At 41.5% G+C, this 27,077-nt stretch overlaps 3 protein-coding genes across 10 annotated transcripts in view; all 3 read right to left on the bottom strand.

The window, feature by feature from the left end:
• The window catches only part of arhgef10 (Rho guanine nucleotide exchange factor (GEF) 10), a 58,428-nt gene extending 55,691 nt beyond the window's left edge, over positions 1 to 2,737 (bottom strand). For all 3 annotated transcript variants that reach the window (XM_015970352.3, XM_015970354.3, XM_015970353.3), the window contains exon 1: positions 2,599 to 2,737. The gene's annotated coding sequence lies outside the window, so the exon portion shown is untranslated. The remainder of the gene's footprint in view (positions 1 to 2,598) is intronic.
• A 2,349-nt stretch (positions 2,738 to 5,086) lies between these two features.
• cln8 (CLN8 transmembrane ER and ERGIC protein) lies at positions 5,087 to 7,120 on the bottom strand. 2 transcript variants are annotated; one of them, XM_015970351.3, is made up of 3 exons: positions 7,017 to 7,120; positions 6,076 to 6,641; positions 5,087 to 5,806 (listed from the first exon to the last, which is right to left on the bottom strand). In XM_015970351.3, the coding sequence occupies exons 2-3, from the start codon at positions 6,610 to 6,612 to the stop codon at positions 5,480 to 5,482; spliced, it is 864 nt and encodes a 287-aa protein (XP_015825837.1). In that variant the 5' UTR covers positions 6,613 to 6,641; positions 7,017 to 7,120; the 3' UTR covers positions 5,087 to 5,479. The 2 variants fall into 2 exon arrangements, with proteins under 2 accessions (XP_015825837.1, XP_015825834.1); XM_015970348.3 differs by having other exon boundaries at positions 7,006 to 7,116.
• A 6,692-nt stretch (positions 7,121 to 13,812) lies between these two features.
• The window catches only part of dlgap2a (discs, large (Drosophila) homolog-associated protein 2a), a 212,281-nt gene continuing 199,016 nt past the window's right edge, over positions 13,813 to 27,077 (bottom strand). For all 5 annotated transcript variants that reach the window (XM_015970345.3, XM_015970346.3, XM_054742143.2 and 2 more), the window contains 5 exons: positions 20,472 to 20,560; positions 19,888 to 20,327; positions 19,718 to 19,809; positions 15,207 to 15,359; positions 13,813 to 15,108 (listed from right to left, as the gene is read on the bottom strand). In XM_015970345.3, coding sequence (XP_015825831.3) covers positions 14,905 to 15,108; positions 15,207 to 15,359; positions 19,718 to 19,809; positions 19,888 to 20,327; positions 20,472 to 20,560 — 978 coding nt within the window. In that variant the 3' untranslated portion in view covers positions 13,813 to 14,904. The remainder of the gene's footprint in view (positions 15,109 to 15,206; positions 15,360 to 19,717; positions 19,810 to 19,887; positions 20,328 to 20,471; positions 20,561 to 27,077) is intronic.

The following is a 27,077-nucleotide window of genomic DNA, read 5'->3' as shown; positions in this document are numbered from 1 at the left end:
AGCTTAAAATGTGAATTCTGGACATTTCAGGTTTTGTGAGGACACACACACACACACACACACACACACACACACACACACACACACACACACACACACACACACACACACACACACACACACACACACACACACACACACACACACACACACACACACACACACACACACACACACAGCGGTTCTTTAGGTTGGTGTTTTGTTTGGCGGAGTGTCTCTCTGCCACGATTATACTAATCAGGCCTCCAACTGGTACAGGAGATCCTGTTCCAAAGTGAGGAAAAACAGACTTAAAAGTACTGTAATAGATTACTGAGGGGAAAAGAGTACAGCAGTTAATTTCTATCTTCATGATTAGAGTTTTACGACTCTAAAACTGGTTTCACTTGTGGTTTTACTCATTTTACAGGTAATAAGCCTTTGCCACTGCTCAACCAATCACAGTTTTTCTTTCAAGCAGGTTGATCAAGAAGATGTGTGGCGCAAAAGGAGGAAAAACAACATCTCTGGTGATAAATGATAAACTGCTTTACAGTGTTGCGGTTGGTCGGCACGTTTCTGACTCGGTGATGCCAAACAGCATAGTGGAAAAATGACTGGGAAAGCTAAAAATGCTCCGAGTCTCACACAAAATGGAACGCAGTACCGGGTATCTGGGCCAACACTGCACACGGCACCACCCTCTGACCTCAAACTGGGTGGAGGAGGCTGAGACGCAGGCCCAGGATTGCTGGCATTTTAGAGAGTTTTGACTCATGGAAGAACAAATGATAAAGATGATGCGCTACCAGCTTTAATTAGAGTAAACACTCCAGTAACGAGGCCCAGAGGGTGGCTATCTGAGTTCAGAGGTTGGATTGATTAACCATGCGAGAGGACATCTGGATTTAGCAACAAACACGGTGGCATTGTGTAAAACGCTGGCTTCAACTTACTCTTCAAATGACACAAACCATCGTCAGGAATGAACGCCAGGAGCTGCACAATAAATCCAAAGCGGTGTTTATTTGAAAGCTCACACTGAACAATCTTGGCCGTCACTTCCAACCGGTCTCCGCCTGCCCAGTCAGCCACACAAAAGCATTTAGAGCCCAACATGTCACCAGAGGAACACTGGTGAGGGTGTGCTGATCTTTGGACACGCAGCTGCTCCCAAGAGCTTTTGTGGACGGGAGGAATTTTAATATGAATGGAGCTACTCTGTCACATCAGTGATTACAGGAAAGGAAACTGCAGAACTCCCGCGCTCACTCTCTGCGTTTAAACCCACTTCAAAAGGGTGGAGGAAACCTTCTGAAGCCAGATCTGCCATCAGCCTCTTCTCCTGCTAGGAGAGTGGTTTACGGTACTAATAAAAGCAACTAAATAACAGGAGGTAGCATGGGTGAGGGCTAGTTTATAGAATTTAACCATCATTTTTAGGCTACTATTGGATCTAATTATAAATACGTTCCCAGCTGCTAACAGGTGTGTTGTATGTCACCTTTCACATCCACCTGCAGAAAAGCAGTGGGTTTTCTGTCCCAGCTGCTCCTTGAATATTTAGCTAATCCTTGTCTTTTTTTAAAGGATTTAAGGCGTTCTAAAAACCCCTGGAATCCTAAACTGCTAATTATTTAGGTCACGGTACACAAAGAATTTTTTCACCAAATTTAGCAACTCCAAAAAATGACAACCGTTTTCAGAGTGCAGCAACCAAAGGTGTCTCAAGAGAGATGAATTTATGCCAATTAAACTTGGATTAAGCAGCTGAGCATAAAATAGTAATCCCTGCTCCTGCACGGCCTTTCCCTTCAAGTGTTATTAAAGACAGAGGAGGTGTTTGCAGCCAGGCCACCCTACTTGTTTGTTAAACAAATTGCTCACATAGACTTCTGTGCACTTGCATGAGTGTGTGTTAGCTCACCATTGCACTAGCAGAATGAGATGGACACACATGCCACTAGAAATCACAAATCAAGATCAAAGAACTCTTTGTGTTTTACCCTCTTCCTGGTGGCTCAGAAAACCTTAAAGCTTCCCTGCAGACACTTAAATTCTGCTGCGCAGAGACAACTAGTACAGTGAAATCAAATAAGGGCCTTTTTGACCCATTTGATATTCCAGCTGACTAAATCTGTGCAGTGCCCTCACTCAGGAATGCTATGCATGACTAGATGGATTTGTAGTCGAGCACATTGGATTTAACTTTAAATGAACAATATTCCCAAAGAGATTATGACATTTCTATAAGATGTTAGTGTTTATTTTAATAATTAAATATTCATTACTGGGTTCTGAAAGTCAACAGTTACTTATATGAATTGTTCAACAGGAGTTGTATCGTTGTCAACACTATCGGTTGCAGTGATTTGTAACAAGTCCAAGCCTGAAAACAGCCCAGTTGGTGGCTACATCACTTTGTTAGCTAGGCGCCACGTTACAGTCAACTCTCAGAACTGTTTTAAAATGTAGAAAAAGACTAAAGTCGTTATTTAAGGCTAAATTTACTTTATATTTCTCATTTACAATGACTAGAAACAATGTTGCGGCTCGTTAGAAGATGTAAAGTGTTACTAAAACTGTGTTAGAAAGTTTAAAAAGAAGTCTCCAACTCACCACTTCAATGGGTTTCAATGGTTACGTCGTTGTATTCCTTCAAATATGACTCAATGTTTCAAAACGGACACATTTCCAAGTTCACACATCAAAACATTCAGTTGTCGTCCTTCTAACTTGGCTTCCTCAGATATGTAAGCAGATTCCATCCATGGAAAGAAAAAAACCGTCACCTCACTTCAGACGCTGATTGGTCAACAGGTGATCTTAGGGAAGCTCTGATTGGCTGAACGGGATGTCAATCAACAATCCCAAGTCTTCTCCGATGCAGCCATGCAGCAGCGGTCAGAGGAGTTCCAGCAGAACCGATCACGTGACGTAGACACAGCTGTGTGTCAGTAGTATTAAAACTTTAAATAAAACTCTATTAAATGTTTCATTGGTGTTACTTAGTGGTTTATTTTCACTTATTTGTTTTAACTGGAGTTTAAACAGCTAGTTTTTCTTCTTCGTGGTTGTTTTTGAAGGCGAACCGGAGTCACGCAGACATGAACAGTTTATATTTTTCTCCTTAAACAAACAGTAATTCTCAAACACTTTAACAGTTTCACGTGTGTATTCAAATAAGCCTGACACATCAGCTGCACGGAGATGTTTGCATTTAAAATAAACCGATTAAATAAGCTGTGAATTAAAACAAACTATCACATGTCCAATGATGCGGCCTGTGCTGCCACCTAGAGGACAGTGATGCATAATACAGCCTTCAACGTTATGAACCTCAAGCAAAAGGTGAAAACATCTTTTATTTTACAGCATTGACTGTTGCTTTTCTCAAACCACACAAATTTTATTTGTTCGAAAAACTCTTTTTAAAAGTACAATTTATGCAAGTTTCAAATTTCACTAAATGAAGCGCGCATTGTACTCACATTCATTCATCCATTCTATAGGTAAACATTTGTCAAGATCTTAAAGCATAATTATGAAACTCAGTAAACACAAACCAATGACAAACAATCCTCTAAAATCACTGAAAAAATATTAATCCTCTAACTTATCAAAAACTCCGGCAAGCTTAAGATGCGTCTTTAAGAAGAACAATTATTCCATGGGTTAGTACTTTTTGGGGAAATTGAATGCATTTCATCTTAGCAGTAAATAGGGATGTCCCGATCCGATCACGTGGTTTCAGACTGATTGGGACTCTACTTCCCGATCCTGAGTTGGATACTGGGTTCAAATTACAGGAGAGCAACTTGGTTCTCCTTAAAGGTTGTCAGGCTCCCCTGATGCCCTTAACTTACACACCCAGAAGGAGCACAAAAGAGATCCAGTTTCTACCTTTATTATATTATTTACATGGACTCATGGACGTAATTTTCACTTTAGAAGAGGGGGGGGGGGGGGGGGGCAGGGGGGTGGCGGTGGGAGGGGTATCTTTACAGTATGTTCTAATAGGAAACAGGCTTCAACACAAAAGGTTGTTTTCTGCTTGGTCCTAGAGCTCAACCAGTGTCAATTTAATATAAAGTAATATTGTTTCTGGATGGTAAAAAGTGCAGGGGTCAAAACTTGACTTTGGAAAAAGTGGGGGGACATGTCCCCCCTGTCCCCCCCAAAATTACGTCCATGCATGGACTCAGAGTAGCGGGGATTCTTTAGAGCAAAGATGCAGAGCAGCAGGCAGACCTCTGATCATTCATGAGCTGCGTTCTGCATGGCCACAGTAACATTTTCTAAGTTTCTAAGTGGCGTCACCAAAAAATATATAATTAACGCAGTCGTTCGTGTCCGTTCATTTTCTCTCTGGTAAGTTCTGTCTGTACTTGAGCATGACGTGTGGACGCGCTCGCCACAGGCGCAGCCGGGCAGCGTGGCGCACACTCCGCTTTTTTTGCGGTCAATAGATCAATTTGATCTGCTAGTTAAAAAGTTAGTTGTGAGGTGAAAAAGAAGGAAGCAGGTAGGAGTTTTTCTGGAGGACTGGGAGATGCAGGAAGATCAGAGACAGACAGGACAGGAAGATCGGAAAATAAAAACCAAGAAAACAAAACAAAGTTCTTAAAAAAATTAAATGTAGGTAGACTGATCCCACTACACGTTTGTACCTGTATAAAGCAATAATTTATCAGCATGTAGTATTTATATAGTTGATACAATTCAGATCATCTTCAAAACTCCGTCCCATGCTCAGGGACGTATCTAAGCATTTTGGGAGCCGAGGCAAAATAGACCCCTGCCAGTTATTTTAAGTTGAAGTGCTATCCGTTTTTATATTAGACTTTTTATATTTGCAATAAAGTCCAAAAGTGAAGAATTTATGTTATTTATCACTTGATTGTTCAAGCTACCTCACAGTAGGGATCTGCTGTTAAAAATTAAAATAAAAAGGTAATTAAATAAAAAAAAAGGAACATTCTGGAACGGTTTCTTCCTTTTCTTATTTTTTTATGTATCAAAAGTATCGGACCGGGACTCGGCAGATTCTCAAAATCAAATGACTTGGACTCGAGGGCAAAAAAACCTGATCGGGACATCCCTAGTAGTAAATTAAGTAAATTTACTAGTAAATTAGATCCGAAGATAAAACAACAACATCAGATTCTTACTGTGATGAAAACAAGATTTTCTGGGTTTCTTCCCCCCAAAATAAAATCGTTTAGTCTAAATGAAAGCACAAACCATCAGATTTTACTGAGATGATTACCCTTAAACCTGGAAAGTAACAAACAAGCAACAGTGAGAAATCAAGTTCAAGAAATCCCGAGTTTGTTTCCCATTGTTAAACCAGTTTTTTCCTCCAATTAATGAAGAATTTGAGTAGAAATAAAAACTCTATTTTTGTCCAATGTAAATAAAATTGTCTGTTGGCAACATGGTGCTGGAAGTCTGTGCTTTTATGGTGCTGCACAACAAAAAAATACTTTTTTGCTGCACCTCAGTTAACGTGCTGTTTAGAAGAAAGCCCAGACCGATCCCCTGTGGCACCATTCAGCGATGCCGGCTTGCTGCTGAAGTTCCAGTCCACAGGATTTAGCAGCTGCATGGTCTTCTTGTGCGTCCAAACAGGGTTGAGAATGAACGTGAGCAGCGTGAGTCCCGAGAAGAAGATCAGGCGCTGGGGCAGGGCCACGTGGGTGTTGATCTCCTTCCAGTGGGTCGCTGACACCCACCACATGTAATAGGTGAGCACCATGCGGCAGTGGAACATGTGGATCATCACCCACTGGTTGGCTCTCCAGAACAGAGTGTGAGCCCAGCCAGCCTTTCAGGGAAAAGGGAAAGACACATAAATAAAATCACTTGGTTGGTAAATTCACATCCGAGTGAGCGATCTAACAGGAGAAATTTTAGGCAGTTTTAAGTTAAACACCCTTGTTTTATGAACACTACCTTTGTTCAGGTTGCAATAATGAGACTTGGAATAAAAAAGAGAAATGAAAAAGTGCAGGTGCGTGCTCTTTTATCACACACTAAACTAAATGAGCAAGTAAACTAAAGGATTGTGACACAGAGATGCCACGAGGCCCCTACCTTGAGTAACATCCAGGATATACAGGTGAAAGGTGTACTTATCTCCAGAAGAAGCGTAACCATGCCCAGGAAGTGACCCTGGGAGTCCCACACCACCGCCCCTGCGAATCCTGACAGGGCAAAGAAGTGATGCGTTGCCAGAGGGAGGTCGAACGACCGAAACATCACATTCGATGTATGAAGTGCTATGTTCTCAAACACGAAAAAGCCCGTGGCTGTGAGGACGTGAAACCACGACCAGTCCTCTTGGCCCCTTGCTCTGTCTGTGTTCAACGCAGACTCCTCGGTCAGAGCCCGGAGTCCGGCTACAGAGCTCTGGATGCCAAATACTGCCCGAGTGGCTGCCAGGTCCCAGAAGACTTTCTCCTTGGCTTGGAGGGAATTGTAGGTGCAGGATGAAATCACGGACAGGAGGTGGGAAAGGAGGAACACTGCAGTATAGAAGCCAAACCCTAGCCCGATGAGCTGGAGGCGGTAGTCCCAGGAGAAGTACTCTGCACTGGGCTGGGGAAGAGGTCTGGTCTGCTCAGGATCCATGACGTCACAGGAACGTTTGAGAGTCTCACCTGCAGATGTAAGCATGAGGTGTGAATCACCTGTAAAGCTGTTAACCAAACACAGCCCCGCATACTTTCACGATTCAATTAACTCAATTGCTATTATTAGAAATGCTACATAAGCTAGCAACGCCACCGATAAAATGTTAGCAAGCACCGTTTCCCAGAGAAAGGTGAAAATAAAAACTGTTTCTACGTGTGTCACTGATAGTCTCAATCATTCCTAGCTTGGTTACAAAAAGTTAATTCAAATTTTTATTGCTAAGTCCTGACTCAAATTAGCCTTTCCAAAATAAACAACAGAAAACAAGCACACGTTTAGCCGACCAGAGATAAGCTAATGGCTAACACATCAACATAAACGTTTACACACCATTAACTTACGATTTGATCATCCTCGGACCATAAAAAACGGAACTATGTGGTTTCCGTGCAGTCAGAACAGGAAATCTCACATCATACGATTCTAATTTGGTCACATGACATCCAAACAGGAAGTCACGCCTCCTCGATTCTAATTGGTCAGCGCGGCTCATGGGCACAATCCTATTGGTTGTGTTTGCAACATAGAAATAGTAAACGAATATATACCAAGAACACAAAAATACACCGCAAATGTAAATAAAATAGGTATAAAAGTACAGAATTACTTTGAGATGCTATATGACAGCCAGCATGCCCTGTTTCTATTGTGTATGCAGTACTGATTTTTCCCAAGAGGGGGCAGCATTGCTTTGTATAAGCCAACAATTAACTACATGATAGAGGTGCAGAAAAGCTGGTTTTGTTTATTTCATATTTTCAAAACAGTAACAAATTTTAATACAAACGTTTGTGCTCGAGTGAAAGAAAACTTCAGAAATGCCCTACCAACTTCCCTTCAAAAGGACACCTTTCTTGTTTAAGATCAGTGAAGTTCATCAGCTTGAAAATTGTCTATTTGTCACTAGATGAACTTTCCGAGCGTTAAATAAAAAAAAAATATTTCCTCACTTCACTTTTGTAAACAAATGTAGAATAAACAAAGAACCCTTCAATAATTTGGTCTAACTCTATTTTTATGGGCTTAAGATGATCCAGCAAATTTTACATTCTTGCTAGCACCATGCTAACTTGCAGGTGAGCAAAGATTAGCAATGCCATCATCTGAATCTGCAATAGAGACAATCCATTCACGTGTTGCTATAAGTACTCCAATGTTCTGGGCACGAAAGCCTGATAGTTTTAGACAAATGTGTTTTAATTCTGTTGTCAGACAGATGATTTCCATATGTTAGGAGATCTATGGCGACATTTTTAAATAAACAGACACCACACAGACCAAACGCCCAACTTTTTTCTCCAAAAATTTTATTGCAGAAATATTTACAATGAATGACCAAAGCAATGCCTTTACTTAAAGAAGCAAAAACTTTCAAGTCGCTCAGCTTGAAAAGAAGGAAGGGGGGGAATGCATATTTTCATTTCAAATCATACAAAAAAGGTCAGTGATGCAATGAATTACACAAAATTCACTCACACTCAAAAACACACATGTTGTAAACTTACAAAAAGTACAAACCATACATGGAACAGTGTTGTAATCCTGGACAGGAAATAAATAAATAAGCCTACATTCAGAAATTGCATGCTAGCATACCTGCTTATAAAACAATCCAATCAAATAAAAAAGAGATCAGAAGAGAAGAGCAGAACGCAGGAGTTTCAATGAGGCATATATTATATATTTATATATCTCTCTATATATAGTTCTTTACAAATAATGAATATTTGGCATTATATTCATCCTCACTATAGCTATGATATACAAGAGATGAAAATAGTTTTAGCTAAACATCTACCTTTTATGTTCATCTAGTAAATATTGAGTTTTCCCACATTCCCAGTTAAAGGAAGTGTCATATTATTCTCTGTAATGCTCTTCCAAAGGTGCGGTTACTAAAAAAGGTCTCCATGAAATACTTCACATCATAGATTCAGGAATTAAAAGGAAGATGGTCACATAAGAGATGAGGCCACAGAAATGCTGAAATACAAGCAGAATGGCTCAAAATGTTTAAATAATGAAGTTGCTTCAATATAGCGCATAAAGGATGAATGGTTTTACAGTGTTTCATGAGTCAGAATGATGGCACTTGTTTTGTTTTTCAAATAATCTTCTTGGAGCGTCCGCTAAAGAAAACACCACAGTTCCATTTAAAATGAAGGGTCCGCCATGTTTGTGTAAACAAACTCCACGTGTGTCAGATAAGAGCTCCAGCACGGAAAAGCCTTAAACAAGAAGTGGAAACGAGGTCTGTTCGTACGTGGATTGGTCTACGGAAGCCCTGAAAGGCCAGTGAGAAAAGAAAAACCTGTCATTCTCCAAGTCGGACTATTTTTCGGCTTCTCTTGACAAGATGACTTATAAGGAGAAAGAAACGGAGGTGGTTAGGGGACTAAGGGTCGTGTTTTAAGATTCCTGAAAGAAGACGAAATGTATTATTTGAACACTGAATTGCAAACATAAAATGAAATCAAATAAAGCCATGAGTGAAATTTTTTTTCTCAACTTTAAGAAATATTAAAAAAGGAACAACATTTTTGGGAAGACCAATACTTTTTCAGTCGTGCCTCAAAATGTGAGTAATAAAACAGAGATATGTTGTAATCAGTGCTTTAAATTCACTTTTAAATTAGACCTCTCAACATACCGGGAGTTTTTCGCAGCAATTTTTAAGCCAAAATCTCAGAAATAACACTAAAAAAATCTGTCCGTATTCTGGTAAACAGTCCATTTAACCGCTGATACGAACCCCCAGTCTTACGAGGAGTACCAGCACTTATTTTTCCACTTCAAGCAGTGGTTGTAACGTTTACACCCATAAAATCAAATAAGATATTTTCGAGAATGAATAGTTTTTATTTTCCATTTCATTTTTAGTTTCCAATTCTCAGCCCAATTTTTTTCTTTTATTTTTTACCGTATTAATTATTTATTCATTAATTTTTTTCATTAGAAATTAGAGGGAAAATACTTTTAGTCTCCCCAAAATAAATAAATGCTTAAAAAACAAACATTTTATTCATATAGTCAAAGGAAAAAACTGTTAGGACTCAGAAAACTGAAAAACCTAATTATTTTTTTCAATCACTTTTGTTTCATGGCTTCCATACATGGTGTTGGTATAACAGAACATTGTAAGTGAAAGGGGGAAAAAAAACGATGGACTAAATTCTCACACGGCAGAGTTTCTAGGAATGGTTTAAATGTCTCTGAGATGTTTTGCTTCCTTACTTTAGTCAACTTCTTGTGTTTCGCTGCTGACTTGGGGCTCTGATGTATCTTTGCTAAAGCCATGCCTTCATTACCTCTCGCCTTGACTACGCAAACGCCCTCGTCGTTGGTGTTTCGGTCTCTGCCCTGAATCGGCTGCAGGTCGTCCAGAACGCTGCTGCCAGGTTCTTGACGAATACACACCGACGTAGCCATATTACCCCTGTCCTGGAACATCTTCACTGGCTCCCTGTCATTTTCAGAGTACAATTTAAGTTATTGACTTTTGTATTTAAAGCTCTCAATGACCTGGCACCTCCCTACCTCTCTGACCTGCTCACTCCATATGCATCCACACGCACGTTGAGGTCGGCTGACCTTTTGCTGCTGTGTACGCCGCGGATGCGATACAAATCGCGGGGTGAACGAGCATTTGTGCATGCTGCCCCAAAGCTGTGGAACTCGTTGCCCATTGGAGTTCGGCAGGCTCCGTCACTGGCGGTTTCAAAATCTCGTTTAAAGACCCACTTTTACGATTTGGCTTTTTGACAGTGACTCGTTTTAGTGTTTTATTGTGTCATTGTTTTAATGTGTTCTTAGTATTCATCATGTTTTATCTGCTTTTGACTGGGATTTTTATCCTCTGTTTTAGGCCCTGTCCACACGTAGCCGGGGATCTGCCAAAACGTAGACATTTTTCTACGTTTTGGCCTGTCATCCACACGAAAACGGAGTTTTTTCACACGAAAACGGATCTTTTTAAAAACTCCGGCCAAAGTGAAGATCTGCATTTTCTCCGTTTTGGGTGTCTGCGTGTGGACGGACATAACTGGAGTTTTAAGGTCCGCAACGTCACTTTCCGCGACAAAAAAATGCTGACATCACGTGTGCGACCTGTGTTTACACTAGCCGGCATCATGGAAGCCCTCAGAGCTGCGCTCTGTCACTACCCGATCCATCAATTGTCCAAGCGCTTTTTGCTTGTTTGTTTTTGCAAGCGGAATTACTGCTCCTTGCGGAAGACCACAGACGAAGGACGAGGTTACGAACGGGGGAAGTACTGTCGCCTACAGGTCTGGCATGTCCTTAACAACGTATTTATCCGGGTACGTGTGGACAGAGTTTGTTTTTAAAATTCGGTGGTGTGGATGCAAGTTTTTGGAGGGGCGGATATTCGTTTTTAAAAAAAACCCGGCTACGTGTGGACTAGGCCATAGTTCCTTCGAATGGTTGCGTGTTGTTTTAGCCTGTGCAGCACTTTGGGCAGCTCCCATGCTGCGTTTTAAACGTGCTATATAAATAAACTATGGTATGGTATGGTTTGGACTGACTAGCTAAATGGTCTCACTGTAATTAGTGCTACTTGGTGAAGCAGAAATTCGCTGTGAACTAAACCCAGGTCATGGATATGCAACATTTCTTCCCAGCTCTGCCCACTTTGCATAATGGAGATACTCCACTGCTACTTCAGCGACAGCATTCAATGAAGGCAGCCTGGGAAAAACTGACAGAGGCCGATTCGTGTAGTGCTGATGCTTAAATTTTTACGGAGCGGGTCGCTATTCAGCAGCACATTTATCAACACAAGCTTTGAAGGGCCTTGGACGGTATTTGCTTGATCTCACCAAGGACTCGAAATCTTACATAAGCTGCTTTGCTTAGTCAAAGGCAGGCCGAATTCTTCCCAGCACAGCGCCTTGCGACACTCACAGAATGGGCTCGCAGCTACAAACACCGTACAGCACCAGCAGTTCAGGGCCCGTCTCCTCTAAGCCAGCATATGTCAGGCCGAGTCTGTTTCCCTCCTTCTCACTGCCTGCCACTCTGGCAACAGCAGGGGAATGACTCTGGCTCTGCCAACAGCCTGGCATCAAATGCAGTGACACGCTCCAGAAATCTGCCTTCGTATTGTTGAAGGTTCCCGTTAGTGCGATGAAATTCTGCAGAATCATGTGTGTGTGCCTACTTCAGAATGTAGCTACCTGATGAATTTTAGGGTCGATGATTAGTTTCAAACCTAATAGTTGTAGATGTGCATGTCAGTGTGATCATGTTTGATTACACTGACCATAGATTCACTACTTTGATTACAGACTGTCAGAGTTGAATAAAAAAAAAATTAAATGCATAAAAAAACACACACACACACACACAAACAAGGAACGATGACTTTAGGAATCATTTCCCAAACATGAAGCCAATCACTCTGGTACAAGAACTTAACCCACCCAATCAAATTACTAGGGATGTCCGATGTTATTGGCCGTTATTGGCATTAAAATCTAATACTGACCTTCTGCACGCGACATCACGTCGTTCATGGGACCGCCCTCTTTGCCATGAAGATGACAGTGAAACTGTTTACGCACATCCTGCGAAGCTACTAAAAACAAATATATGCCTAAAACTGTCAGTGTTGCGCCACCTTCAGGTAAAAATTCTGCACTGCATTTGAATTTAAATATGCCATCGCTATTGGCTAAGAGGTACTCTATGACGTTAGCTGGTGCATTATGTCACAGTGTCGTTGTGAGCTTGTGTGTGTGTGTTTGTTAGCATCTCCGCCCTCTCAGTCTGCCAGGCAACAGGATCTGTCGCATTTTTCAAATGGGAAAAATAGGAGTAGGGGGTGACTTGGGCTGTTTCTCAATACGAATGCTTGTCTGTACTTTTGTACTCGCGTCCTTGTGAAACGTCGTCAACGATGGCCCAGGGACTGTTCCAATTCTATGTATGCATCATGGCAAGTTCGCTTAAAATTCCCGGATGTGTACTTGCTCCGCCCATTGTATTGAGGCTGCATCAATGCATCCTTCTGCGAACTTGGGACAGCAAAGTTCCCCATAATGCACTGCGTCGCAAACCGTTAAAACTCTGGACGTTAGAGGAGAAAGCTAATAACTGTAATGTTTTATATTAAAAATATAAATTAAATTATATAAAGTTGTCTGTTAAATAATCATGTGTAAACTGTAAATTTTGCTGTGTGTGTTTGGGTTTTGCTCTTCAGGATCATTCAAAAATGCTAAATCTAACCCACAATCAACGCAAAAGCACCACAGGTCTGTTCTGATGAAAAATCTTCCTTTTTTAATTCATTAAAGAGCGGGAAATGCTAGTATTTTATTAATTTTAATCAAATAGAGCAAAATATAATACAGATATTACGTTTTTGTAGCTATTTTGTTTTTTAAGGTACAAACTAGACTTTTACTTTTATGTCAGGTTGTTTTTTTAAACCATAGGAAGAAGCGGCGCTTGTTGCCAGGAAACAACGGAGTACGGTTCTGATCCAAATGCCGTCCTCGTCCTCCCGTACTCTATAGCACCGACTTTCTGGTGTCCTTGCCAAGAACATACTTTTCTAGTACACAAGAACATACTAGCGTTCATGAGTACTGAGAAACAGCCCTGCTCTTTAACCCCTCGTTCTTCTTCTCCTTCTACCTCCGTTGCCTTATGCTATCCTATACTGCCCCCTAGTGGTAGACACAACACACCCACACTCAAGTGACGTAGGCACAAAGAGTCAAAAGTAAATTATCTGTATCAGTTTTGCTCTTTTCATGACAACTTTTACACACCCTGCACGTGTTGTGCATGCAACTCTTCGGCTGCCTCTCATCTCACTCAAAATGTCAAAATCTAGAAAATGTTTGACTAAACTGATCTTAAAACCCATCAAACTATTCACTGTCCTTTTGTGCAATGTGAGAAACTACCATTAAATAGACATTACAGCATAAGGATAAAATTAATCAGAAAATTCACTTACCCTAACCTCTCAGAACTGATTCATTTTGGGTGTATTTGCAGGGATTTTTACAAGAGAAGAGCAGAAAACCTAAAGAAACTACCATTATTTTCGGTTTATGTGCTGACGGTTATCACCATCACTCGTCAGCAGCTGTGGCTCGAGGGCGCAGCTTGAATGAGCCTGAAAAGACATGAAAAAAAAAACCCAGAAGAAATGTGTGCATGATCAAACTACCACACGTGCAACAAATTCAGATTTTTAAAAGCAGCGGACATGAAAAAAAAAACAAAAAGGTTCCACTCACGATGAAGAATTGCAACAGTACCACTGTGAACTTGGGTCTGTACATTTCCCTTGGAAACAGTGTGAATTGTAGTAAGTGCATAAGTGCATCCATCTACACATCTTAATCTAAGGAGTTACACAAAATTTTATGGTATTTTTTCTTCTTCTACTGCATTAATGTGATGAAAACGTTGGCACAAGACTTGCATGTTCTCAGATTCAAGTAAATGTCTGAAAGTTGGCAACGTGGACGTGAGATATACAGTAACTTTCTGTTAAACAAGGATGGTAATGAGTGGACAGATGCCGTTTCTCCACTAATTCATACCACGAAGAACGCTTTAGGAGGGAAAGCTGCACCTTTCCAACCCAAACCAATCAGGAGCTTATTTAGGGATCACCTGTAGAACCTTGAATGGGTAACCCGTGCCTCTACGAAGCACATATTTGAGGTATTTCAAGCATTGGCACTTTTTAAAAACGTAATCGCTGATATTTAGCTTGTACTTAACCTCATAAAAGTTAGCAAAAATAAAGTCTGAGCAACATGGAACTTTGATCCCTTTTGAACATCTTGAAATCAACATAGTACCTAATTTTAGCTCAAAGGTGTGGTTGCTGGTAGGTTCTCAAAGCTGCACTTTTAAATGGCACTTTGCAAATGCTGAAAATCTACACATGTACCCGTCCACGACATGAGCAAAAACTTGGAGGCCACTCATCACCAGCAACCCCCCCCCCCCCCCAAAATCCAACTATTTCATGTCAGATGTGCATTTTTGGCGGTCTGAGAGGTACCTCGGCACATCCTACAGTCCAGTGATGTTGGCGATGAGTGCTGAGGATGGCATTTGGACAAGAAATGGAAAAAAAAAAGAGGACTGGAGGGAGTAGCAGTCTAGAAAAAAGGCTAGTTTTAAAGTTGTTGGAACGCAGGAGCAGGGAGATGTATTGGTCCCTGATCCTATATTTTCTCAAAGTCTAGTCTGAGCCTCCGGGATATAGATCTCAATGCTGTCCGCTCGCTCCGAGGCCGAGTTCTGCCGGAAAGAGGAGGCGCGTTTAGCTGCCATGAGCCGTCGACGAGCCTCCTGCCGGTGCCTGTCAGGGAGGTCGAGCGATTTCTCCCTCACCACCGTCTTCTGTCGAACCGTCTTCTTTGGTATGGGAGCTGGCGCCTGTGGGAGTGAGAGGAGATGATTACTGGGTGGCTGCATTCATGTTTCCCCTCATTCATGCTTATGTGCTGTCAGCCTGGACGTTCGGTCTGCTTCACCTTCTTCTCTGGGCTTTCAACAAGCTTCCAGTTGTTGTTCTTGATCCGCTGCAGCTGGTCAAACTTCATGGTGACGTCGTCGATGGAGAGCTGCAGCAGGTCCCAGAACCCAGCCAGGTCCTGAGAGGTGGGTCGCGGCATGGCACTGGGGTCCTGGTGGAAGAACAGGGAAAGAAAAAACAGGAAACTGCAGTTCAGCTTAAACCCACTAGCTGTCCTCGTAAGATTCATTAAGACCTTTTGGTTGAACTCAGGAGACATGCGACATAAACCCTTTCTGGCACGTTTTTATGAACACGAGTGAAATATCGAACTGTATACAGGTGCTGGCCAGTAAATTAGAATATCATCAAAAGGTTGAAAATATTTCAGTAATTCCATTCAAAACGTGAAACTTGTACATTATATTCATGCAATGCACACAGACCAATGTATTTCCGATGTTTATTACGTTTAATTTTGATATTTATAGGTGACAACCAATGAAAACATCAAATCTGGTATCTCAGAAAATTAGAATATTCTAAAGGCCAATGAAAAAATGTTTGTTTCTCTAATGTTGGCCAACTGAAAAGAATGAACATGAAAAGAATGTGCATGTATAGCACTCAATACTTAGTCGGGGCTCCTTTTGCCTCAATAACTGCAGTAATGCGGCGTGGCATGGACTCGATCAGTCTGTGGCACTGCTCAGGTGTTATGAGAGCCCAGGCTGCTCTGATAGTCGTCTTCAGCTCCTCTGCATTGTTGGGTCTAGCGTATTGCATCCTCCGCTTCACAATACCCCATAGATTTTCTATGGGGTTAAGGTCAGGCGAGTTTGCTGGCCAATCAAGGACAGGGATACCATGGTCCTTGAACCAGGTGCTGGTGGTTTTGGCACTGTGTGCAGGTGCCAAGTCCTGTTGAAAGGTGAAGTCTGCATCCCCATAAAGTTGGTCAGCAGCAGGAAGCATGAAGTGCTCTAAAACTTCCTGGTAGACGGCTGCATTGACCCTGGACCTCAGGAAACAGAGTGGGCCAACACCGGCAGATGACATGGCACCCCACACCATCACTGACGGTGGAAACTTTACACTGGACCTCATGCAACGTGGATTCTGTGCTTCTCCGCTCTTCCTCCAGACTCTGGGTCCTTGATTTCCAAAGGAAATGCAGAACTTGCTTTCATCAGAAAACATAACTTTGGACCACTCAGCATCAGTCCAGTCCTTTTTGTCCTTGGCCCAGGCGAGACGCTTCTTGCGCTGTTTCTTGTTCAAGAGTGGCTTGACACACGGAATGCGACACCTGAATCCCATGTCTTTCATGAGTCTCCTCGTGGTGGTTCTTGAAGCGCTGACTCCAGCTGCAGTCCACTCTTTGTGGATCTCCCCCACATTTTTGAATGGGTTTGTCGTCACAATTCTCTGCAGGGTGCGGTTATCCCTAGAGCTTGTACACTTTTTTCTACCACATTTTTTCCGTCCCTTCGCCTGTCTGTTAATGTGCTTGGACACAGAGCTCTGCGAACAGCCAGCTTCTTTAGCAATCACCTTTTGTGTCTTGCCCTCCTTGTGCAAGGTGTCAATGATTGTCTTTTGGACAGCTGTTAAGTCAGAAGTCTTCCCCATGATTGTGGTGCCTTCAAAACAAGACTGAGGGACCTTTTAAAGGCCTTTGCAGGTGTTTTGAGTAAATCAGCTGATTAGAGTGGCAGCAGGTGTCTTCTATATTCAGCCTTTTCAGAATATTCTAATTTTTTGAGATACCAAATTTGGAGTTTTCATTAGTTGTCACTTATGAATATCAAATTTAAATGTAATGAACATTGGAAATACATTGGTCTGTGTGCATTGCATGAATATAATGTACATGTTTCACGTTTTGAATGGAATTACTGAAATATTTTCAACCTTTTGATGATATTCTAATTTACTGGCCAGCACCTGTAAACCCTTTCTGCCACGTTTTTATGAACACGAGTGAAATATAGAACTGTATATGTCACTTTGGTCCCATTCATCCCTGGGTGTGACTGAGAAACACTCAGTTGTCTCCAGAACTGTCCTGCTGCCGGTTTTAATGGTTCTGATTTGGACAAAATTCACGTTATTTTAAACATAAAAGAGTCAATAGTTTCCGATTTCTTCTTCTCTGATTAGAACCAACACTCTTTCTGCCAGATTTGATGAACATCTGTGAACAGCCAGCTTGGTGGACTTGATCCTCATGCTTGTGACATTTAGATAGCATGACTTTGGTTACTGCTGCCTGATGATTCAGTAGTTTATACTTTTGTAGCATCACCTGATACTTTCCCTTTTAGAAAATGCTATAAAAAAATTAAGCTCGAAATTTAACGTGGAAATCGTGGAAGATCACACCCTGTCAGTAAAAGCCTCTCAGCTCCAGCAGCTGAACCTTAAATGTAAAACATAAAAGAAGACCTGAAGTCTCTAAAATCCAGAGCGGACAGATTTAGTTTGAGTTGCGAGTTTTAAGCTCTGTCTGCATTAAATCCTGGAAGCACTCAGCACTCGCTGTTTTAAATCAGGATTTATGAACGTCGATAGAAGAAATCAAGGGAAGCAGGTTGATGAAACGAAATTAGATTCCTCTTAAAGTCTGAAAATGTAAAGTGAACATTGGGCTGAATGCTGTCAGAGACGCAGCTTGATTCTGTTCTGCTTCCCCAGCAGCAGGAGGACTCCACTTGGCCTACAACGCTGCTTCGGTGTGTCTAATCCCCAATTCCCACTCCTGTAGTTTTTGCTGCGTGTTGCAAAAACAGCAGCGCTATCTCCCAAACCCCACACCGGCTTCATTTGAAAAATTGGGTACTTGGCTCCAATCTATAAAACAAGTTGTGAACAGCATAAGAAAATAAAAGCAGGAATCTCTGACCTGGTGCTACAATATGAGCCAGGAAGCAGCTGGTGCTTCCGTTTAAATCTGCTCCTGTTTTCAGGACAAAGCTGCAGAACCGAACGTTCACTGCACCTCACCGCCTGCATTGTTTGAACTTGATATTAACGTTAATGAGCTGAGCTGATACTGATTGTCAGTGTTCTTGTTTTCTGTTGGATGTTGTGATCCAGTCTGTTGGGGGTGTGAACTGAAGTTTGCCGTTTCATGCTTTAACGGGGACATACTGTACAAGACTCCCCTTTTGCATCCTGTTGTGCTGCCATGTGGGTCTCTAATAACTCTATCAAAACTCTAAATGTGAATATAATCTGACCGTCCTTTAGGTTAGTATTGGGTTTTAGAAATGTGTGCCCAAAAAGGGCCGTTTCAAAAAGTCCCCTTTTGTGATGTCACAGTTTGGGAAAGTGGCAGAAAACCACCTCTTGTGTGCAAGAGAAAGCTGCTGCTGCTGGAGAAGCAGCAACAATCTGGGCCCCTCCCTGATGTCAGAGCTTCTCAGCCTATAGCAGCCTAAGCGGGGGAAGGGTGGGCGTGGCCAGCTCCAGATTGTTTTCTTAAAGTGACAGAGCCCTGAAATGGCCCATTGAGTACGTTTACATGCAGCCAATATCCGGGTTATGATTGGGTTAAGGTCGGGATTCGGGTTTCTGAGTTGATCAGAATAACCCGTTTACAAGCATAAATAAAAAGAGTTACCCCTAACTTGCATAACCCGATTTAAACGCGGACGTTGGGGTAGCGTCAGGACGTATGGACTACGTCCAGATGCAATATGCGTCATTTCCGGTTCATCTTGTTCCAGTATCCGTGAAAACATGTTTCCCAGTTCGGAAGAGCTAGCGACCGCGTTTCTTTGCGCTTTAGTTTCCTCGTCACTCCAAAAGTGTGGTGCTGTGCCGCGACTCGCCATGTTGCTCCCAACTTGTTGTTTACTTCCGGTGTTCTGGCGCGTACAAGACGTCTCGCTACTCAAAAGACCAAGATTCCTCGCGAACAGAGCATGCGCAGAACACACGCTTTGATGGGGATATCCCGATATGCGTTTACACGACCAAACATTCGGGTTAGAAAAGGGTTGCCCCAGGTGTAGTAACCAGGTTTTTAAAAACCCGGTTATGAGCATTTCCGGGTTTTTGGCGGTGTTTACAAGGACCTGCGGAACCGGGTTATTGTGAATATTCGGGTTTTAAAAGGGTTACTGGCTGCATGTAAACGCACTGCATGTGGAAGAATAAAACTGCTGAAAGTGCTTTTTGTGAGAGGGGATTTTATGCAAATAACTCCATAAGCGAGTATTTAAAATTAATCATATCTTTTACAATTACAGACAAAAATCATATGTTCCCTTTAAAAAGTAATTAAATGAAGGTATGCACTTTGCAAAAATTTGCACAGTCAGATTATCCTGAAATTAATTCTAGGCATGACTCATTTAATTGCTAATATCTGAGGCAAGCTCAAGAACAACCTTTTCTTTGGACGGAGCATAAAGCAGTGCATTTTTTTCTTTTAAACATCTTTTGTAGTATTTCCCACCAGTTTTTACCTTTTTGGATAATCACACATGAAGCTCAGAACAAAGACGCATGATGAGGTCTTACCAGGTTTTGCTGACACAGCCAGTAAAATTGTTGGAATTTCTGAGACATGAGCAGCTGAGCACTTCCCACTGCACTCCTGATTTTACCCAGAACTGAAACACATAAAGCAACAACCCCATCAGACACGAGGAACAAAACATAAACACAACACGCTGCGGAGTTTCACTCACTGTGCTCCGTCAGGTCGTTCTCCTCCGCTTCGGCCTCCATCTCTTTGCACCAGCCCTCCATCCTCTTGGTCTCCGTGTGGAGCAGCTGCATGAACCAGCTCCCGTCTCTCCTCAAGGAGGGAGACACCCTTCCCGACTCACCTGAAGAGGCTGATGTCACCTGTGGGGAGGGGGGTTCTAGCTGCCAGGTGGCGTCGCTGGTGGTCTCTCGAGGACTGGGCGGATCGGCGGGGGTGCGGTAATCGTCCCGGTAGCTGAAGAGCCCTTGCGTACGAACGGTCCGTACGGCTCCATACTGGGTAGGCGTGCTGGGCTCTGAGTGACGCTGGAAGCCCCCACCAAACTGCAGACCCTTGTCCTCCATGGTGGGGAACTCCTCCAACTCCAGATCGGCCTGCACGGCTGCAGTCACGCTGTTGGAGCGTTTGAACCTCCCCTGTCTGAAGAGTTGAAAGGCAGGGATGAAAGTCCTCAAAATGACATATAATCGCACAGCAAAAAGGGAAATTGTGAGTTATGGTGGCATCAGACATCAAAGTCAGAGGTTTAGTAATGAGGGGAACATCTCGGGGCCATCAGCCTACCCTTTTTTGTCATCCTCCACCTGGATCCCAACAGAGTGGAACTCCCGCGAGCCTTTGCTCTCAGACTCCGAGTCCGTGGCCGCTTCCACCTTCAAGTGGGGAAATAATAAAAACCAACAGTGCTTCTCATTATGTCAGCCACCATTCCCCAACGTTCCTGGGCTTTATTGGGTTGGGACTGGACGGAACAGCTAAACTGTACACGGCACGTCAGAGGGTAAACATTGTATGATTTATGGAAGCAGCAAAGCCAAGAGACTGAGGAGGTTTGCTGTAGTTGGTTTGTGTGAATTTAATGGAAACAGCGGAACAGGGTTTGTTATGTTCTGGACAGAAGCATTTATGGCCATTTTCAGATTGTCTAAGTGAAGTCATTTTAGATTTTGATGGGATTGTCTTGCTTTTTGCTTTATTTTATTCCATGGTCTTTTTTTCTGGGTTGTTTCTAACCGAACCTTTCTTGTATTTGTCCTTCATCCTTGTCCTATCTTTCCCAGCTGCTTTTTACACGTGTCTTCATGTTTCTGCAGTATTTATGGTTTATTCTCAACAAGTTTGGGGCAGCAGTAGCTCAGGAGATAGAGCGGGTTGCCTCATGATTGGAGGGTCATGGGTTCGAGTCCAGCTCCCGCCAGGGGTGTCCTGCTGTTGTGTCCTTGGGCAAGACACTTCACCCAACTTGCCTGTGTTAGTGGTGGTCAGAGGGGCCGACGGCGCCAAATGGCAGCCTCGCCTCTGTCAGACCTCCCCAGGGCGGCTGTGACTACAAGTAGCTTACCATCACTAGCAGTGTTTGAATGTGAAAGTGTGTGAAAGCGTCTTTGGGTGTCTAGAAAAGCGCTATATAAGTTCAATGCATTATTATTATTATTAAGTTTATTTATCTGTTGCATTGCATCCTAACCATTAAATCAAGCAAAACAACGATTGATCTGCAGGTCGGTCTAGCTACACTCCATTGTAGCCTCAGTATGTCTAGCATTGGCTCAACTAAGCTTAGACCGGCCCAGTCACAGCGCTCTATGTCTGTAGAGAGACGCTGAGTGGACTTAGCACCATTACGGCAGGGCTTTAGTTTTTTTATGATGAAGGCAGAGTTGCGACAGAGCAAAACAATAAAGATGGCGTTGGCTCAGGAATGGTGCTCGTTTGAAACAGCTTTGGCATCAACGATTTAGACTTGGGCTTTTCTTTGTGACAAGAGGTAGAGGTACTTCTTTAATGGTGTAGGGCGGACTGCTAGCCTAGAAACTAAACCGTCATTTGCCGGAGCAAATCTGACACTCTACCAACGCTCCATTGGAACATCAGAGCTCCAGCCAGTATTGTAGCTGGCCAATCACAGCATGCTTATTTAAAAACATGATGTTTATTATTAATTTATGTTTTTTTTTCCTTGATGTATGGCGGATTGCCCCACTGACTGATATCCACAGTGCTGTGTTGGTTTGGTGGGATGTTACTGGAAAAAAATAAAAAATAAAACTAAGATGGCGCATGCTCGTTTTGAAACGGCTTTGGTATCGTCTTTGGACTATCTAGACTTGGGTTTTTCTTTGACCCAAGAGCAGATGGAGGTACTTACGTTTATTTAGAAAAATAATACATTTGTGTCTTCTTTGACGGAGTACGGCGGACTGCCTCGTTGACTAACATCCATGGCGGTGAGCACCTCACATCGTTTCTTATCCACTAGCATGCAGAGACAGTTTGAAGGACAGCTGTAGATCCCGCCCCACGACTGAGACACACAAATGGGCTGCGACCAGACTGTATATCCACATAGGATGGCTTGCCAAGCTAGCTAACCGCGCCGCTGACTTATTTCCGTTGCTATAAATACGTCACACTGTTTTATCTCTGATTGGCCCTGGTGCTGTCCAGGTGTGTGTGGAAATGACAACTGTAGATTCTGTCCCTACGACTGTCCTCCGTCTATAGGTCGATGCCAGACTATTTGTTTCTATGGGATAAACTGATGTGAAGTCCTTATCCAGGATCCCCCCCCCCCCCCTTCTTTTCTCTCTGGAGCTTCAATTTTAAGAGCTGTTAGAGTTGAAACAAGCCAAACTTTTTACACATTTCTTGTGCTTTTTTACATTTTTCTTGTTCCTCCTTGTTTCATTTCTATCTTTCACCTCTCTCTTTGTCAAACGTTCACGTTAATTTCCTGCTCGCCCATTGTCCTCACTTTCTTTCTTTCTAGGCTGATTGAAGCTCCTCTTTGTCACTCTTAGTCATTTCAATTCTTTCTTCTTTTGTGCCCAGCGGGTCTTTTTCTACTGTGACAGCACCAGCAACAGCCAGCAAAGAAAAGCGTTGACATTTCAGACCGCAATATTGAGGAAAACACGGCGAACAATGGCAAAAAAGTGGCTTTTGTTAGCTTGACCAGCCCTTTATGTGTTTTATCTGTCTGCTGCAGTATTTGTGATGACCCAGTCGTCATTTGATTTTTAATGTCAGTTTTATTTATGTGGCACAAGATAACAAAACAACTCAAAACAACAGTTTTGTTGACATCTTTCTAATAGATTCACTCATCATTTTCAACAGAAGACCATACAGACATGTCCTCCATCAGCAGGAAGTACTTTGTACAATATTTGGTTCGTGACTAAATGCCAGCTCCGGTAAATAACATGCCTGAAAACCTCATGCTGCAGCATGCAGGTGTGGCATTGTGGTGTGTGCATTTATGCAATGCAACGAATATTCTAACTTCCACATATTTAAAGAGCAAGTCACCCTAAATAAACCTTTTTTTGCTGATAAACTAAATAAACAAGTGTCTAATCGTGCTGCAGACACGTGTAGTTAATAATTTGGCACTTCAGTGCATCTTAGTTAAAATTTAAATATTCTGCCTAAAACCGTCAGTGTTGTGCCGTTGTCAGGTAAAAACTCTGCACTGTATTTTAATTTAAATCTGCCACCGCTATTGGCTAATAGGTATGCTATGATGTAAACTGGTACATTATGATGTCACAATGCTGTTGTGAGCCTGTGTGTGTGTGTATTTGTTAGTGGTTCCGCCTTCCCGGTCTGCCAGGCAACAGCATTTGTTGCATTTTTCAAACATGAAGTGGGAGTGGAGTTAGACTCTGGTAGGGGGTGACTTGCTCTTTAATTAATGCAAAATGACCTAAAATGTCTGTTTTTTTTTTTTGGTACTTGGGGTGAAGTGGTTGATAGAAAAGCTTGTGAGGGACATTTCTAGAGAGCTGCTTTGTATTCTGTCAGGTTTTCTGAGAAGGAAATGAGTGTACGGCAGCTTGCTGAGGTGACCTCCATTACTTCCTGTTAGGCACAAAGCAAAGTCCGGCTCATGAAAAGAGAATGAGGGCTGATGAAAGACAAAGCATCAAGGAGCCTTTATGTCCAACAGGATTACTTCCCCTAAAGGTGCTTTAGTACATGCAGGAACACTTAGCCGTGCATGTGCACACGCACGCACGCACGCACGCACACACACACACACACACACACTCAGAGCATCCGTGATAATCACGTAGCGTCAGCATAGATGCAGAAACTGGGGGCATCAGCGAAAAAGCGAAACACAACTGTGTGTTTGATCCAGGACACACTTGGTGACTTCCCCCAGCTGATGCTTAAGGTTAAAATCTTTGACTTCTAGATGTACGCGCCCTCGCTGCAGCACCAATTAAAACGGTTTGCTGTGAATGTAAGCGTTTCTGTGTGTGAAGCGCAGCGAAAGTGGCTTTAAAGTGGTCCCACTGGGAAGCATTACTGAAAAACACGGTGACCTTTTCCTTTAGTAAGATACTAATCAATACAGAATAAGGCGAGTTCAGGTTTGCAGCCTGTCTGAGAGACAGTCTTTCTGAGCTGAAAGGATTCCAGCAATATGAAATTATTGATGTTTAATCTTCCATCTATTTCTCCACAGCTTGATCCACTCTGGAAATGTAGCTTTTAATCAAATCAGAAAAAATAAAATAAAATAGAGAAAAAAAAGGACCAATATGTTTGTAATATTTTGAAAAATGACTCTACCAAACTATTTATCCCTCCAGTTTTGTGTTTTAATCATTTAATTACTAAATTACCAAGTAAACTTTGTTTATTCTTGTATAAAATTAGAAGCGTTCTTTAACAAGAAGCTCCTATGAAAAGATTTTGATGTTAATAGGGTGTTCTCTGAAAATTCTGATGAATAAAACAGAAACTTTTATTTTAAAAACAACCCTAAAAGTTTAATATTCAATTTTTAAATGTGCAGATTCGCTAGGAAATCTTTAAATGTAAAAATGGTTACTCTCTTAACCCAAACTGATATAAGGAAACCAACTAAATGCTTTTTAGAGTATTGGATTTGCAGCAACATTTCCCTATAGAGACAGCTGTTCCAGAACCCATGTCCTGATAGGATCAGACTATCTTCTCCTGAATGTCCCCTGCAGTAAAAAAAAAAAAAAAAAAAAAAAAAAAAAAATATATATATATATATATATATATATATATATTGTGTTGTTTGGAAAAACCATGTTGTGATTGTTTATCACCTGTAGTGAAGACTGGTTAGACTTTTATACATTATATGGGGAGCTGATCTTTTAGCTCTAAATTATATATTTATTTGTTTATATTTTAATTTGTGTTTTCATGTTTGTTGTTGTTGTTGTTGTTTTGCCATTTCATGCTAACTGTAAAGCACATTGAATTGCCCTGGGTTTTAAATGTGCTGTGTAAATAAAGCTGCCTTGCCTGATTGTAAAAGAATATACTGAATATATTTACAGCTATTTCACTAAAAACACATTTACAGCCCTACAAAAAACTGTTTAAACACAAACCCTAAAAATAAGTTAAATCTAGAATCAAAATTAAACATAACAAATTGGATCTAAAAAGAATAATTCTAATATTTTAAACAAACTCTCTCATCAATTAGTTGAATTTAAATATTAAGAACCACATAAAATAATAATGTTGCATTTATATGTTTAGATAATGTTTTTAAAGGTAAACCTAATAAGAAATTAGCCTAAATTTAAATATTTAAAATAATGTCTGTACAGGTAAAAACAATTACAAGCATAAAAATGTTAAACTTCATATTTACTATCAAATCTAAATATAAAAATTACATTGAAATATTTTGAATTAAGTCGGAATATATAAAACTGTATCTAAAAGTTGAATTTAAAACATAAATGTGACTGTTTTTAAACTTATGTCACTAAAAGGCCAATTTTAACTGCCCTTAAAGAAAAGTAGGCAATTAAAAGAAAAGCTGAGTGACTTCACGTCTGGGTTCACACTGCACACTGATGTTTGATCCACGGTCATATAAAATAACACAATCCTACCACCAGAGATCTCTTCAGCTTGCTTTCATTTCAGTGCATCCAAACCTGCAGTTTGAATTTGCATGCTAGAGTGAGCGAGTGTTTAGGACGATAACTGAGTAAATCAGTCAAGGGAGAGCACGTTGGTGACTGAGTGAGCAAATTAATAAGCACACAGCGAAGCAGCGTCACGCACGTGAGGGAGTGAATCACCAAAAAAATAAATAAATAAATACACGAGCCAGAAAATCACCGCAGCCTGGTGACTGAGAAACCTTCGATTCAAAGGATTTCTCTCCTTCAGCACAAGCAGCTGGAACATCAGGATGACGAGGTTTCATCTAGGCACTTCCGGACCTGGTTAAGCTTTGTTTTCATCTCAGTCTACCATATTTATGTCATCATTAAGTGTGTGACAAAAAAAATGAAACAGTTTTTAAATTAAAAACAAACAAAACTCCAAAAGAACTCTGCAGATGTTTTCCCTTGTGGCGCACAGGACCACCAAACCATCGTTTTAGCAGATCAAGGGCAGAGATGCTAAATCCTGCAGCTCCGTCCTGTGCAGTCTGAATGTGAGAAAACTGAAAATAATTAAAAATGACAACTGTGGGTTGTGCTAGCAGGAAGAACGGAACAAACAAAGAAACCCCAGCCAAAAATAACTGTTGTTGCATGAATATGTCCTTTGTTTTGTCATAAATGTGGCATTAAACATATAAAGTATTAAATCGACTCATTCAGATTACCATCGGAGCGGCGTCCATGCATTAAATTCTGCCTCTGTTGGAACAACGTGAGGTAATTTAGCTTTGCAGGTTTATTGGTGCCTCATGTGGTGCTTCAGTTGACTTTCTAACTAGCAAAAAAAAAAAGAAAAAGAAAAAAAAACAGTAAAACCCCAAGAATATTGGTGGTTTTGCATTTTGTAAATCCACTCTAATTAATTAATCAGTCTGAGATGTATTCAGTAAACCACGCTGGCAGGAATATGCACGTGTGATAAGTTGTTCAGCAGATGCCCATCAGCTGAGGTTACACGTAGCATAAGTCGCTGATTTAAACGGTCTGAAAGAGAGCTGAGGGCTGAGTGACATCAGAGAAATGAACTAATTCTTTGAGTCTTACACATCACAGCAAGCGCTGCGAGATAAATCGACTTTGAAGGAAATATTCATTAAATGGCTCTTACCCCTGAAGGCAACATCTGGCAGTCAATAGATTTAATATAATTTGGGTTTTAAATCAATCTCCGGGAAATCGAATTTTTAAGAAAATGTCCCAAAAAAGC

Source organism: Nothobranchius furzeri, chromosome 18 (genome assembly GCF_043380555.1).
Source record: "Nothobranchius furzeri strain GRZ-AD chromosome 18, NfurGRZ-RIMD1, whole genome shotgun sequence".
Lineage (NCBI taxonomy): Eukaryota > Metazoa > Chordata > Actinopteri > Cyprinodontiformes > Nothobranchiidae > Nothobranchius > Nothobranchius furzeri.
Note: the sequence above shows the minus strand (reverse complement) of the source record. Positions and strands in the feature narration are given on the sequence as shown.

What these genes read in the sequence shown, in the direction of transcription:
- cln8 (XM_015970351.3), bottom strand. Translation starts at nt 6,612, where the DNA reads ATGGATCCTGAGCAGACCAGACCTCTTCCCCAGCCCAGTGCAGAGTAC. An exon ending in TATCCTGGATGTTACTCAAG is followed by an intron (nt 5,807 to 6,075) that starts GTAGGGGCCTCG and finishes TTTCCCTGAAAG; the next exon opens with GCTGGCTGGGCTCACACTCT.